We start from the raw sequence: 14,927 nt of genomic DNA on the forward strand, positions 1-14,927 counted from the left end.
TTGCAATGTGCTTGATTCATAGATCTAGGTGATGTTATAGTAACAGAAAGACCACTTTTATTGTACAACCCTTCAGTCACATTTAGTTGAACAACATTTTTGTACAATTGTAAATTACGTTTGAGGTTCAGAAACAAAAACTTGGTTTGAATGTGAATTAAAGATGAACAGTACCAAAAAACAAAAAGCCTATTGACAGTTTCCTTATACCATTTCATTCTAAGCCCTACTCTTGACCAAAGCCCTGTGTATTGCAAATACCAAAGTCCATATTGTACTTAAAGGCAGTGTAATCCTTGTGCAAAGGTAGACGCAAGCAGTTCACACATGTGTTTGCCGTTGGAAACTTCGCCCTCTGTTGAGTGTCCCCAGGTAAAAGACCGTCAGTGTGCAGGAACTCGATGGATGGTTCCGGCTTCAAGCCAATGGCAGGTAGCGCACTGCATCCAGTCACAAACATTAGAATTTCCTCCAACGAGCAGGGGGAGTTACCTTCTGTAAAGAAAGAAATGTTATAAGGAAGCCAATTCAAGCTGCCCTATGCAACTTTCCATAAAGTGATCCTGTCAGCCTTATACTAGTTATTACTGAACATGGTAATACTGGGACAATAACCAATTTCTGAAAATGCACATTATTAATTTGTCCATAATATGCATTATTTTCAAGTTGATGTCGATTTAGCCATTTTATTGTCGTTTATAGTTTGTATTACCGTATTGTTCGCACTCAGGCGCACTGTCAATGAATGGTCCATTTTCGATCTTTTTCATATATAAAGCGCTCTGGATTATAAAGCTCAGTTTTTATTTTAATTAAAGGCTTTTAAGTGTGCCTTATAGTCCGGAAAATACGGCAGTCAAATTTGTATTTTTCAACCACTGGATCCAATATACTAGGTCCTACCATTTACACAGTTTATATATATTTGGGGGGGGGGGGGGTTTCAAAAAGTTATAGTGCAGGTTTAAGTGGTGTTCAGAATCATGCACTAGAGTATTAAGTTAAGCGTCAGCGAGCTGTAGTGTGTCTAACTCGTCAGTGGCCGGGGTTTGGATCATGTGTGACATTCAAGCTATGCACGGGCAGGCCCAACTTGCCTGGTAAAATTATGGTAAACTAAATAAAAAGCAAACTGATCTATTACTTGCCCTCTGCATCTAGAAGGTAGTCTCTCCAAAAGCCCACAGCAATGTTTTCCTGTACTCGTCTGTTACTTCCTGCACTGGAAAAACAGATGACAAACAGGTGATCGAGACCATCTGCGCTAAGGGTCTGTGGTGGGCTGCAGAAGAGAGGACGAAAGGCTTCTGGCTGTTTGACAACCTCCTCCAACAATCCTAATGTCCTCAGGCCTTCCTTGAACCTTGAAGAATTAAAAGTGGATAGATCCAGTAGGTGAGTGAGCTCAAGCCTGAATTGTCACATTATACAAATGTAGCATTGAAAAGCAAACTAAAATTGTGTACTGTAAGAACAGAACTTAAACATTTCACGTTGTGTTACTGTGTAACCAGGCACTGCATAGTGCAGGGAATCATTATCCCGTATAAATATCTTTCATGGGATAAATGAAAATTTACAGCATTTGTACGCTGGTTGCTTTACAATGAATGCTAGTTCCAATGTTAGAGCTCAAATCGACAAACAGCACTTTTAAAACAATGCTCAATTATACCGTTCGAGTGGACCATGGAGTCGGTTTACGACTTGGAACTGGAGGATGTCCTGCAAAAGCAGGTCTTTGTCCTCCAGACATTTTACAGCTCGTAGGCAGCCTGCATTAGACAGGTAGTCACTGTGACTGGACACAACTGAACGCAACTCCTCCATGGACTTGGCCTCTGATACCTGGCAAAATCAGATATTTTAGCACGAATAGGTCAAGTAAAATTTTTTTTAAAAAACTGAAATTACCTGTATGATTTTAGCTCGCAAGTCAAGGTCGTGCACATCATCGATGGTGGGTGAGACGTTATCTTTCACAATGCAATCAAATAAAGTGGGAGAAAAGAATCCCGGTGATGGCCCCCCATGAACCATACTGACTGATATAGCCTTCCCCATGATATAGTACTTGTCTTCTCTGACAGCTGGAGAGTAAAATTGACATGATAACATTACTCCAAAGTAGTCTTACATGTAATAGCCAATTATCCATGATTACTTCATTTTATTCAAAACTTCCAAGGCAACCATTCCATCTTTTGCCAGTGCTACTGAAATGAAAATGTTAACTGAAAATGTAGACAAAAGGGCTCACCAATCGAGTCAAGAGCAAGGTTTTTTTGTCCATCTGGACCTGTCAGCATCGGGGAGCGCTCAATGTCTTCCATTAGTAGACTTAAAAGCTCTCGTCTTGGACCTCCCAAATCTATTCCTTCCTCAACATGTCCAGTTTCATCAGAAAACTTAACAGAAATTCTCTTAAATGGATTGTATGATTTCCGGTTGAATGCTCTAAATGCACCATCGAGTACATTGTTTCGGTTGATGTTAAATCTGCAGCTCAAGTTGTAGTTAATATTTTTCCCAAGTTCCAAAAGAATTTCTTTTGGGGAACAGTCAAAATCTTCTGTGCATCTGCAAACATTTTAATATTGTAAATATTAAAATGCAGTAAAGTCCACCCCCCCCCAAATGCATTCAAAGTCACATGCCAAAATCTATATTTTCATCTAGAAACAACTGACCATAGACTGGAAACGCTACAACAAAATATGTACAACTCACTGAATTTCGATGTTATCCGTTAGCTGCATCTCATCTGGCTCTGACATCTCAGTCTCTGGCATGATGTCAAGGTAATCTATGTAGATTTCCTCTGCAGGTCCACACTGTGTAGGCCCAAAATCACTTTGGACAACCTCCATCAAATCAGGCACTTCAGCAGAAACTCTGTTTTGCTGCTGGTAAATGGTCTTCAGAAAGTGATAAGTTGTAAATACACAAAGATAAAAGATTACATCTATTACATTGTTTTCGGAGCTAAAACTTAACACCTTTGTAAATCTTTACTTTCAAAAAAGTAAATTTAATTCAAAGGTAAACTAATTTAGTTCTATCCACAACAATGTTAACCAAATCACACTTTCAAATTGGTAATTGAGCTTTGAGGTCTAGCATGCAATGCATTAAACAAGTGTTGAATGAAGTTGTAACTGCTGCTTTAATACCAAAAGGTACATTACACATGAGTCATTGCAAATCCTGTGTTAAAATTTATTTCACAGAAACATAAATGAGGCTGTCCAAAACACAAGTGATAAATACCCACCCCACTACTTGTATTATATTATTCACCTGCACTTCCTCCATGTCCATCCATCGAACATGGAGGTTCAATGGAGAGGTGATGTTGTGGTCCAGAAGAGTCCCAGACACCATGTTGATGACTGTGGTGCCTGACGTAGTTTCTCTGATGTAAAAATACTCAGTGGCTGAGGCATGTGATCCAACAAAGTCAAACAAGGCCTGAAATAAAATATGTACTTATTTACTAGCCGGAAAATATCAGTACAATGACAATCAAGGTTTATGACTGCCGTTTTGACCTGACATCCTTGCTGTGTTTATATATTTTAAATATATAAAACTATAGTGTTTAAACCAAAAAATACAATTGCACTATATGCAAAATGTGGGTAACATAGTACCATATTTATAGTATAGTCAGTAGCAGGTAACGCAGTCTCATTTACACACCAGTGGAGGGCAAGTAGTAAAATGTTAAGGTTTTTAGTTTCTAGAGTTATGAGGCCTGCTTGCAGGCACCAGTAGATGGTCAATTTAGACAACAAGGACAAACCATGTCTATGTAGGGATGAGGAAATTGATATGATATTACATAATGTCATCATGTGTTCAGAGGTTTAATTAGGTAACCTCAGTGCGGAATGCTAAGCACTCAATTGAATGATTTTGCCTTCTGTAAAAACACAGCCTTTTCTTTGAAAAGCCGTTTTCATATTTGAGATGCAAAACCTTACAGATCTACATGCTTCAGATGGGTCATGGTTTTTGGTTGGAAAATTCCAAATTTTACAAATCCAGAAGAATCACATCAAAAATTTAGCAAATTAAGCATTTATACATCTGTACATTCAACAATGTTTACCTGCATAGGATCAGATGTATGGAACCGTCTGATCTTCATTGTGCCATCTGGAAAACTGACTTTCAGAGGTATGCCACCAGCAGGTTCCTCAGTTGTCCTCATGAGTCTCTCATCTATTGTCTGAGAGACAGTGAGTTTGTAACAGGTTGAATATGTGCCTTCTACTGAATAGATACTTACGGAGATGATAGTACCTTCAAACGCCTCTCCTCGTAGTCGCAGACAGCTCGTCTGCTCTGATCCTGTCATCAAATAAAAACCATCAGCTTCAGAAATTTTAATCACCATGAAAGTTTGCACAGACAAGGAATTGATGTTGGCAGGAAGGTGCATGCGTATAGGAATACATAAGTGGTGTTAAGTTTAAACAAATCTAACTATACTAACAAGGTACAAAGCCAACCTAAAACCAACTACTACGGGGAAAGGTATGCAGAATAAATTATGTATATAGGTAATATACACAATATAAAAGGCCCTGGGGACTTGAGGTGCAGCCGTTGGTGTACAAGGAGAAGAGCAGAGGGGAAAGGCAAATACCTACAGTTAAATGTTCCAAAAAAATATACCTTTTCTTGGTCAGCTCTCAATGACAGATTGTATTCAATGTCTTGTTGTTGCCGTACAGTCCTCCACTCCTGTTAAAACAATTATTAAAACCAGGAAGCAAATGCTATAACACTTTTTTATAACTATTGTTTAAATGACAATGGTGAACAATTAATTGAAATTGCTTGGGTTTTAATTCAAGTTGCACATTACTACAACAAACCAGAGTCAAGGATAGAGACAACAATGAGTCATAGAAAAAAAAGAAAAAACCCTTGACACAGCAGATAAATGTATTTGGATAGGTCCTCCAACCCCTCTATGTAAAGTTAGGAAAGAACAAGTTACCTCTACATCATGTGGTGTTCCAGGTATAGGCAGTACAACCAGTCCTGGACTTTGAGCTCTCTCAAGGTTTTCTACAGTCTCAGTGCTGGTCGGATGTAGACTCTGATGATGACTGGACGAGTCAGAGGTGTACCCCTGCAATTCAGAAAAGCAAATAGGACATGTGGTTACGCATTTGCTCTGATCCGCCAACCCCCCTTAGGTTCATATAAATAGTCACGGATGAAATCCAGTCCAATAGTAAAGAATTAAGACAGCAAGTTACCTACCTCTACATCATTTATTGTCACAGGTACAGTGAGGACTTCTGCTCTTGGACTTTGAGGCCTCTCAAGTGCTGGGTTGCCTTGTGCTTCATGTATGGTGTCAGGTGGTATGGGTAGATCCTGTGTCTGAAGAGACAAATCAGAATATTTTGTGAATTATGCACTTGGACACATGGATGCAAATACAGTGAATAGAAACTGCACTGTACCTGCCCCACTTCAGCACAGGGGACAATGTAGAGTCTGCTCTTTCCCATCACTTTCTTCAGGGCTCTCACAGAGTTGGCTTGGACCTTTTTGATTTTTTTGCCCTTGTCTACTTTTGCCAGCTCAAACCCCACCAGGTTCAAGCTAATCATTGGGAATCTCTGACAAACAAAGTGGTTCAATTCTGCCAGACTCCAATTCAGCTCAATGGTGGACAGTTGTCCATCCACTGACTCCTGCACTGGTACTCCTAAAAGAATATTGAAAACAAATGAATAAAAGACATAATCCTCTAAAACTGATAAACCATCCACTAGATTGACTATGCCTGTATTGGCTTGCAATACTAGTTTGATTACATACATTAACTTTTTTTAAGGATTGACAAACTGCAAATGCATTATCCATTTGATCATTTTAAAATTACAAAAGTTTCTATTATATTATATTACCAATGTCATACAAGTTAATATTAATTTTTGTCAAACACATTTCATTGCTTCTACCTAATAACAGTGCATGATGTACCTAATCCATTATTTGTTAGAGCCTGACGCGCAGAAGTTGATGGCAGAGACTGGATATCTGGTCTTGGGAGCAGAAAGAGGCCCACCTGCCAAGTCGAACGTCCCCTTCTGGAGGATGTGCCTAAATCAAAGTTTCAATAAGATTGAGATTTACTTTATGAATGAATAATTTCAATACTTCAGGCGATTTGCAAAGCAAACTTCCAGTTGTGGCATTATAGCACACCTAATTTAAAGCCAGCATGGAGCCCATCTGCATCTCAAATGAGTTTTAAGTATCTTGGTTTACTCGTATGCAGTTTAGCCAGCGGGACCAACTTTTAAGGGGTGGGAAAATAAATACATATGCAAGAGAACAATGGTTGTAGGCCTACTCGCCGAAGCCTTGAGCACACCCAATTATGTTATTGTAATAGGCTACAGTGTCATTTTGGAAACTTTTTGGTCGTTGGTGTGCTGCAAGATTTTTCCAATGTAAAAAAAATGTGCCGTGGCTAAAACAAGTTTGTAATCGCTGAGCTAACGCTAGCTTATGTCATTGATGAACACCATGTGCACCCCCAACCGATTAGGTTTTCAAGCTGCAATGGAAAATGTTTAAATAATGTGGCAGAATCGATAACTAGCTATATTTGTGCATTTAGGTAGGAATATTGTACAACGAAAGTAAAAAAATTGATCTCTGTAATTATCGTTAGCCATTATTAGCCAAATTACATAGTTGCCTGTGCCACCACTGAATGAACTGGATAGAGCTAGCTACAGTACTAACCTTGAACTCGATTTCCACGTCTTCTGAAAAGATTTCTGGTTGATCTCAAAATGTTGGTGCCAGAAGTCCCTGCCGATGGAGCCAACGTCAATTCGTGCCTAGCACGTTGCAGAGCATTAAACACTCGGTCAAACACTGCTGCAGCTGCAACTGGTTGCTCATTAGTGTCTTGATTAGTGTTCGTCGGTGAACGTGTCTCCGCCATAGCTCAATTAGCTATATGGCGATCAGCCTGTGCTGGTGAATTGTCAAGCTCCAGAAAGGCGCGGGAATTGAGCTAGGAGATTTCATTGGCTGAATAAAAAAAAAAAAAATGGTGCGGTCTTCTGTGAGGTGTGGTCTTCAGCAGCTAATTTGCATGTTAACTAGATATCTTCTAAAGCCAATTTGCATGTTAACTAGATATCTTGTTGGCAATAGTTACTAGTAACTAAAGAATAGTTACTAGTATCTAATGAAAAGTTACTAGTAAAACGGGAATAGATACTAGTAACTATTGGATTAGTTACTAGTAACTAAAAAATAGGTACTGGTATCTAATGAAAAGTTACTAGTAAAACAGGAATAGATACTAGTACCTTTTGGAATAGATACTAGTTGGAAACAAATAGTAGATATCTGTACAGGAGAGCCCCATAGAATACAATTGTAAAATTGGTCAATTTGTTACTAGTAAAACGGGAATAGATACTAGTAACTATTGGATTAGTTACTAGTATCTAATGAATAGTTACTAGTAAAACGGGAATAGATACTAGTAACTATTCTTTAGTTACTAGTAACTATTCCGACAAGAGATATCCCGAAACCAATAAGTACTAGTAACTATTGCCAACAAGATATCTAGTTAACATGCAAATTAGCTTTAGAAGATATCTGGTTAACATGCAAATTAGCGTCTGAAGATATCTAGTTAACATGCAAATTAGCTTTAGAAGATATCTAGTTAACATGCAAATTAGTTTTTGAAGATATCTAGTTAACATGCAAATTAGCTTTAGAAGATATCTAGTTAACATGCAAATAAGCTTTAGAAGATATCTAGTTAACATGCTAATTAGTTTTGAAGATATCTAGTTAACATGCAAATTAACTGCTGAAGACCACACCTCACAGAGGACAGCACTACAGAGAAAATATCGACGCAAACCGATTTCAGAAATGGCACATACGTGTTATTGACGTGAATTTGAGAAGACTCGAAGGCATTTTATCGATGGAGACGATGGAAGAACTTGTTGCTAGTCTTTCAGAACTCCGAGCTCTCCACGCACTCGATGGCAATAAGAGAGCACAACGAAGACGCCTTCTCAGATCCTCGTATGCCATCAGGTAACTTTTGTATTTCCCTTTTAGAATAACATTACTCGTACAATGGTAATATGGTGGTTAGCCAAATATACCTTGTATTAGAGATCCCCGTAGGTTATATTCCTTAAACTAGCTTGCTTGCTGGCAAGCGCTAATGTTATCTACCTAGAATACAGTACCAGGGCTTGGTTTATACTTATCAAAATGTCTAGCCACAGGGTGACCAAAGGCAGGCTAGGGGAACTCATATTAATGTTAAATAATCTCATAAAGTGAAATGTTTATGCCTTGAGACCTTAACAAAACAATCACCATGGCAATGACTACACAATGGAACTTGCATTTAGCTTAGCTTAGTTCTAACAATAGGGGCCAATAAATGGTTATGGTGTTGCATGACAAGTTATTGGCTATCCAATCAGAATATGCAAAATGTGTGTCATTCAACAGTTTGTGATGGTGCCCTTACCTGTGTTGCAGCTGGCTAGGGCACACTCTCATACTCTTGTGTCATGGCGCTCCCCACTGTCCTATCTGAGGCAAAGGCTACTATTTGACTGTAGTTCCAAATTTGTGTCCTGTTTTTCATTACTGCAGGTACATGGATGACCTCCGCAAAGCAGGACGACCTGCCACCTCTGCTGCTCACCAGGCTGCTGCGCTGCTATTTGAAAATGGCGTGGGCACAGATTTGGACGTAGAAGCTGGGCAGTGCTCTGTGCCGTCACTGTCAACCAACACAGCGTACAAAGTAAACTTGTTACACTTCACGTGTGAGGAGTGAAGTGTGGAGAGGGTGGCGGGACTTCCGCTTCTTGGGGGTCCATTTACAGGACAGCCCATCCTGTAGTGTGAACACCTCTGAGCTGCTGAAAAAGACTGTACTTCCCGAGAACACTCAGGAGGAATAACATCACACAAAGACTGCTGGTGTCCTTCTACCGAGCCTCCATTGAAAGCATCCTCACATACTGCATATTCATTTGGTATACCAGCTGTACAGTGGCTCAGAGGGTCATAAACAGCATTGTTGGCTGCCCTCTCCCTGCACTGGAAGACCTACACAGATCCTGTTGTCTCAAAAAATGCCCAGAACATCATAAAAGACACTTCACACTCCTGGGCACTCCCTGTTTAAAATGTTGCCTTCAGGCAGACAATACAGATCAATCAAGGCAAGGACAAACATACTAAAACAGTGTCTATCCAACTGCAATAACCACTGTTGCTGCTGGCAAAACATAATGTGCACAATGTTATGTATCATGTAATGACTGTGTGTGGTTCTTTACGGTACAGTCTTAGGTATATTTATTTGAGTAATTTTAGCACTTTAGTAATTTTATCCTGATTTTTAAGTCAATGAATGATCCACTGACCGGAAGCACTTTAATTTCTTTGTACCTGTGACAATGACAATAAAGATCTATTCTATTCATTTGTATAGTATGCAATTGTGTTTGGGGGCACAGCCTGGCCCAAGGAAAATGCTGTAGACTGTAGTTACATGGAGATTTTTATTAATGGACCCAGTAGTGTTTGTTATGGGACAGTTTATACATGAGATGATCAAGAAAACTACCATACCTGAGAAATCCCCAGAACAATATAATGATCAATTCTCGCAACTGGCTGAGCCTAAAACATCAGAACAATGGCCATTTGGTCTCATAGACAGAAGTCCTTGTATTCCACACCTACACTGGTACAACATGATACTAGTGTGTCCATTTCTCTCAGGCAGACAGTCTGAGAGGTCAACCAGCCCAACACATATTTCCTACATTATCCTACACTAACTGCAGCTGAGGTGAGGCAGCGCAGATCAACCCTCGCAAGGCTCCTGGCCCAGGCGGTATATCAGGTAGGGCCCTTGGGTTGTGCTGACCAGCTAGCAGGGGTCTTCAGTGACGTCTTCCACCTCTCCCTCAGCCTGTCTGTACCCCCCACCGCTTCAAGATGACCACCATTATCCCTGTGCCCAAGAACACCAAGGTCACATGTATGAACCACTATTGCCCGATAGCACTGACCTCTTTCATCATGAAGTGCTTTGAGCGGCTAGTCAAATCATTCCTCTGCTCCTCGCTGCCCCCCACCCTGGACCCAATGCAGTTTGCATACCGGTCCAACAGGTCTACAGACGATGCCATCGCTCTGACAATGCACACCGCTCTCTCCCACCTGGACAAAGGGAATACGTATGTGAGGATGCTGTTCATTGACTACAGCTAAGCATTCAACACCATTATCCCCTCCAGACTTGTCTCCAAGTTTGTGGACCTGGGACTAAGCTCCTCCCTCTGCAAGTGGATCTTCAACTTCTTGACGGGGAAGCAGGTGGTGAGAATCGGTGACCGCACCTCATCCACACTGATCACCAACACAGGCACCCCCCAGGGCTGTGTGCTTAACCTTGTTCACTCACGATTGTGCGGCAGCCTCCTTGTTAAGTTTGCTGACGACACAACCATCGTGGGCCTCATCTCTGACAGTGTCAGCCTACAGAGAGGAGGTTGATGACCTGAAATCATGGTGTCAGGACAATAACCTCTCTCTCAACATCAGCAAGACCAAGGAGATGATTGTGGACTATAGGAGGCGGCAGGAAGAAGAGCATGCAACCCTACACATCAACGGATCCGAAGTGGAAGGTCAGCTGCTTCAAGTTCCTCGGGGTGAACATCAGTGATATGAAGATTTTCTATACATATGTGAGGTTGTCTCTTGCTGTGGTCAAGAGGTCACGCAGTGGGCCTTTGACAATACCCATATAGATCAGGGAATGTGCTCTGTTTAACCTTTGAGAAAAGTACAAACAATGAGTTATGACGCATCACCAGTGTGCTATTTCTCCTGTGCATTAAGTTGTGAAATGTGTACTGTTTAAGGGCATGTTTTGGTGGTTACTATATCTGTATGGGCCAGCTCATGTATATAATGGACCTCTGAGAGACTTGTTTCTCTCACATGCTATCCCTCTGTCATGGACTGATGGCATGATCCAACGTCGTTACTAATAAAACCGAGTCAACCCTTTTCTAATAGTCGTGCCTCCTTCCGGCTTGCTTGGAGACAGAGATCTCATCCTTACAATCAGCAATGATCTCACCTGGTCTGCTCACACTTACAAAGGTGGTCAAAGCGGCCTGTAAACGCCTCTTCTTCCTGTGGAGACTGAAGAAGTTCAGCATGGACTCAGTCATCCTCACTAACTTCTACAGATGCACTATAGAGAGCATACTGACTGGTTGCATCTCAGTGTGGTATGGGAGCTGCACAGACAGGGACCGCAAGGCCTTAAGTAGTGTGGTCTGTTCTGCTGAGTTCATCATCGGCAACACAATTCATGATGAATTCTCTTAGCCTTCATATATTACATCATGAAGAAATATAGCTATTCAATTGAATTGTACTCAAAACAGAAAATGTCATTGATAATCATCCAGCTTGTTGTAGTGCTGATACTTCTGGCTTGTACATTTTGCCATTGAACCACAACTTCCACCAGTTATTCTTGGACAAAATACATATGAGATATATTAATTATACAGGGATGATACCCCACTGGTCCCATGGGAAAATACAAATAATCATTAAGATATATTGTCTTCTTTCTCTGGTGTCTCCTCCGCACGGACAGACCCCCACACTAGCATCATGTTGTACCAGTGTAGGTGTGGAATACAATGACTTGTGTTTATGAGACCAAATGGCCATTGTTATGATATTTTAGGCTCAGCCAGTTACAAGAATTGATGATTATATTGTTCTCTGGATTTCTCAAGTATGGTAGTTTTATTGATCATCTCATGTATAAATTGTCCCCTAACAAACACTACTGGGTCCATTAACAAAAATCTCCATGTAACTACAGTATACAGCATTCTCCTTGGGCCAGGCTGTGCCCCCAACACAATCACATACTATACAAATGAATAGAATAGATCTTTATTGTCATTGTCACTGGTACAACGAAATTTAACTTTTTCCGGTCAGTGCATCATTCATTGACTCAATATCAATAAAAAGGATAAAATTACTAAAGTGCTAACATTACTCAAATAAATAAGAATTAATATACCTAAGACAGTGCCATGAACAACCACACACAGTCATTGCATAATACATAACATAACATTGTGCACATTATGTTTTGGCAACATTAACAGTGGTTATTGCAGTTGGATAGAAACTGTGTTTTAGTCTGTTTGTCCTTGCCTGGATTGATCTGTATCGTCTGCCTGTAGGCAACATTTCAAACAGGGAGTCCCCAGGAGTGTGAAGTGTCTTTTATGATGTTCTGGGATTTTTTGAGACAACAGGATCTGTGTAGGTCTTCCAGTGCAGGGAGAGGGCAGCCAACAATCTTTTGAGCGGTGTTGATGACCCTCTGGAGCGTTTTCCTCTGAGCCACTGTACAGCTAGTATACCAAATGCATATGCAATATGTGAGGATGCTTTCAATGGAGGCTCGGTAGAAGGACCCCAGCAGTCTTTGTGTGATGTTATTCCTGCTGAGTGTTCTCAGGAAGTACAGTCTCTGCTGGGACTTTTTCAGCAGCTCAGAGGGGTTCACACTCCAGGATGGGCTGTCCTGTATGTGGACCCCCAAGAAGCGGAAGTCCCGCCACCCTCTCCACACTTCACTCCTCACACGTGAAGTGTAACCCAAGTTTACTTTGTATGCTGTGTTGGTTGACTGTGACGGCACAGAGCACTGCCCAGCTTCTACGTCCAAATCTGTGCCCACGCCATTTTCAAATAGCAGCGCAGCAGCCTGGTGAGCAGCAGAGGTGGCAGGTCGTCCTGCTTTGCGGAGGTCATCCATGTACCTGCAGTAATGAAAAACAGGACACAAATTTGGAACTACAGTCAAATAGTAGCCTTTGCCTCAGATAGGACAGTGGGGAGCGCCAGGACACAAGTGTGAGAGAGTGTGCCCTAGCCAGCTGCAACACAGGTAAGGGCACCATCACAAACTGTTGAATGACACACATTTTGTACATTCTGATTGGATAGCCAATAACTTGTCATGCAACACCATAACCATTTATTGGCCCTTATTGTTAGAACTAAGCTAAGCTAAATGCAAGTTCCATTGTGTAGTCATTGCCATGGTGATTGTTTTGTTAAGGTCTTAAGGCATTCAAATGTCACTTTATGAGGTTATTTAACATTAATACGAGTTCCCCTTGCCTGCCTTTGGTCACCCAGTGGCTAGACATTTTGATAAGTATAAGCTAACGCTAAGTCCTGGTATTCTAGGTAGATAACATAAGCGCTCGCCAGCTAGCAAGCTAGTTTAAATAATATAACCTACGGGTATCTCTAATACAACGTATATTTGGCCAACCATGTTACCATTGTATGAGTAATGTTATTCTAAAAGCGAAATCCAAAAGTTACCTGATGGCATACGAGGGTCTGAGAAGGCGTCTTCGCTGTGCAGACATCGAGTGCGTGTGGTGATGAGCGCTCGAGTTCTGAAAGACAACACGTTCTTCCAATGTCTCCATCGATAAAATGCCTTCGAGTCTTCTTAAATTCACCAGTAATGAATCAATAGGCAATCAATTGTGCGTGGCGTATGTTGCCTTGTTGGAATTTGTTCAATAACACGTGTGTGCCATTTCTGTAATAAATTCGTGTCGATATGTCCACTGTGGTGCTGTCTTCTGTGAGGTGTGGTCTTCGGCAGCTAGTTTGCATGTTAACTAGATATCTTCTAAAGCCGATTTGCATGTTAACTAGATATCTTCTAAAGCTAATTTGCATGTTAACTAGATATCTTCTAAAGCTAATTTGCATGTTAACTAGATATCTTGTTGGCAATAGTTACTAGTACTTATTGGTTTCGGGATATCTCTTGTTGGAATAGTTACTAGTAACTAAAGAATAGTTACTAGTATCTATTCCTGTTTTACTAGTAACTATTCTTTAGTTACTAGTAACTAATCCAATAGTTACTAGTATCTATTCCCGTTTTACTAGTAACTTTCATTAGATACTAGTAACTATTCTTTAGTTACTAGTAACTAATCCAATAGTTACTAGTACCTATTCCCGTTTTACTAGTAACTTTCATTAGATACTAGTAACTATTCTTTAGTTACTAGTAACTATTAAAATTCTTACTAGTAACATTATTATTCTTACTAGTAACAAATGCGTTTTTACTCGTCATTGCTTATGACGAGTAAAAATGACTACTTGATAGTACAATTTAAAATGTTACTAGTAAAACGGGAATAGATACTAGTAACTATTGGATTAGTTACTAGTAACTAAAGAATAGTTACTAGTATCTAATGAATAGTTACTAGTAAAACGGGAATAGATACTAGTAACTATTGGATTAGTTACTAGTAACTAAAGAATAGTTACTAGTATCTAATGAATAGTTACTAGTAAAACTGGAATAGATACTAGTAACTATTTGAATAGATACTAGTTGGACACAAATAGTAGATATCTGTAAAGCAGAGCCCCATAGGATACCATTGTAAAATTGTCCAATTTGTTACTAGTAAAACGGGAATAGATACTAGTAACTATTGGATTAGTTACTAGTAACTAAAGAATAGGTACTAGTATCTAATGAAAACTTACTAGTAAAACGGGAATAGATACTAGTAACTATTGGATTAGTTACTAGTAACTAAAGAATAGTTACTAGTATCTAATGAAAGTTACTAGTAAAACGGGAATAGATACTAGTAACTATTGGATTAGTTACTAGTAACTAAAGAATAAGTACTAGTAACTTTAAAATAGTGACTAGTACGTTTATAGAAATAAATGTTAAAACGGCCTGCCATACTCCGGGA

General features: G+C 40.0%; 1 protein-coding gene across 1 annotated transcript; it reads right to left on the reverse strand.

The window, feature by feature from the left end:
* Nucleotides 1–32: 32 nt before the first annotated feature.
* Nucleotides 33–7,037, reverse strand: LOC134032948 (uncharacterized). The gene is made up of 15 exons (XM_062477020.1): nt 6,787–7,037; nt 6,016–6,135; nt 5,490–5,737; nt 5,284–5,406; nt 5,015–5,149; nt 4,687–4,755; nt 4,312–4,359; nt 4,118–4,237; nt 3,304–3,474; nt 2,734–2,921; nt 2,264–2,583; nt 1,918–2,093; nt 1,679–1,851; nt 1,152–1,366; nt 33–495 (listed from the first exon to the last, which is right to left on the reverse strand). The coding sequence occupies exons 1-15, from the start codon at nt 6,989–6,991 to the stop codon at nt 227–229; spliced, it is 2,580 nt and encodes an 859-aa protein (XP_062333004.1). The 5' UTR covers nt 6,992–7,037; the 3' UTR covers nt 33–226.
* Between the last annotated feature and the right edge of the window lie 7,890 nt (nt 7,038–14,927).

This window comes from Osmerus eperlanus, chromosome 13 (genome assembly GCF_963692335.1).
Source record: "Osmerus eperlanus chromosome 13, fOsmEpe2.1, whole genome shotgun sequence".
NCBI classification, from domain to species: Eukaryota; Metazoa; Chordata; class Actinopteri; order Osmeriformes; family Osmeridae; genus Osmerus; species Osmerus eperlanus.

Coding starts and splice junctions, on each gene's coding strand:
- LOC134032948 (XM_062477020.1), bottom strand. CDS start 6,991: ATGGCGGAGACACGTTCACCGACGAACACTAATCAAGACACTAATGAG. Junction 4,360..4,686: donor TGAGAGCTGACCAAGAAAAG/GTATATTTTTTT, acceptor ATTTGATGACAG/GATCAGAGCAGACGAGCTGT. Junction 4,238..4,311: donor ACGAGGAGAGGCGTTTGAAG/GTACTATCATCT, acceptor ACTGTCTCTCAG/ACAATAGATGAGAGACTCAT.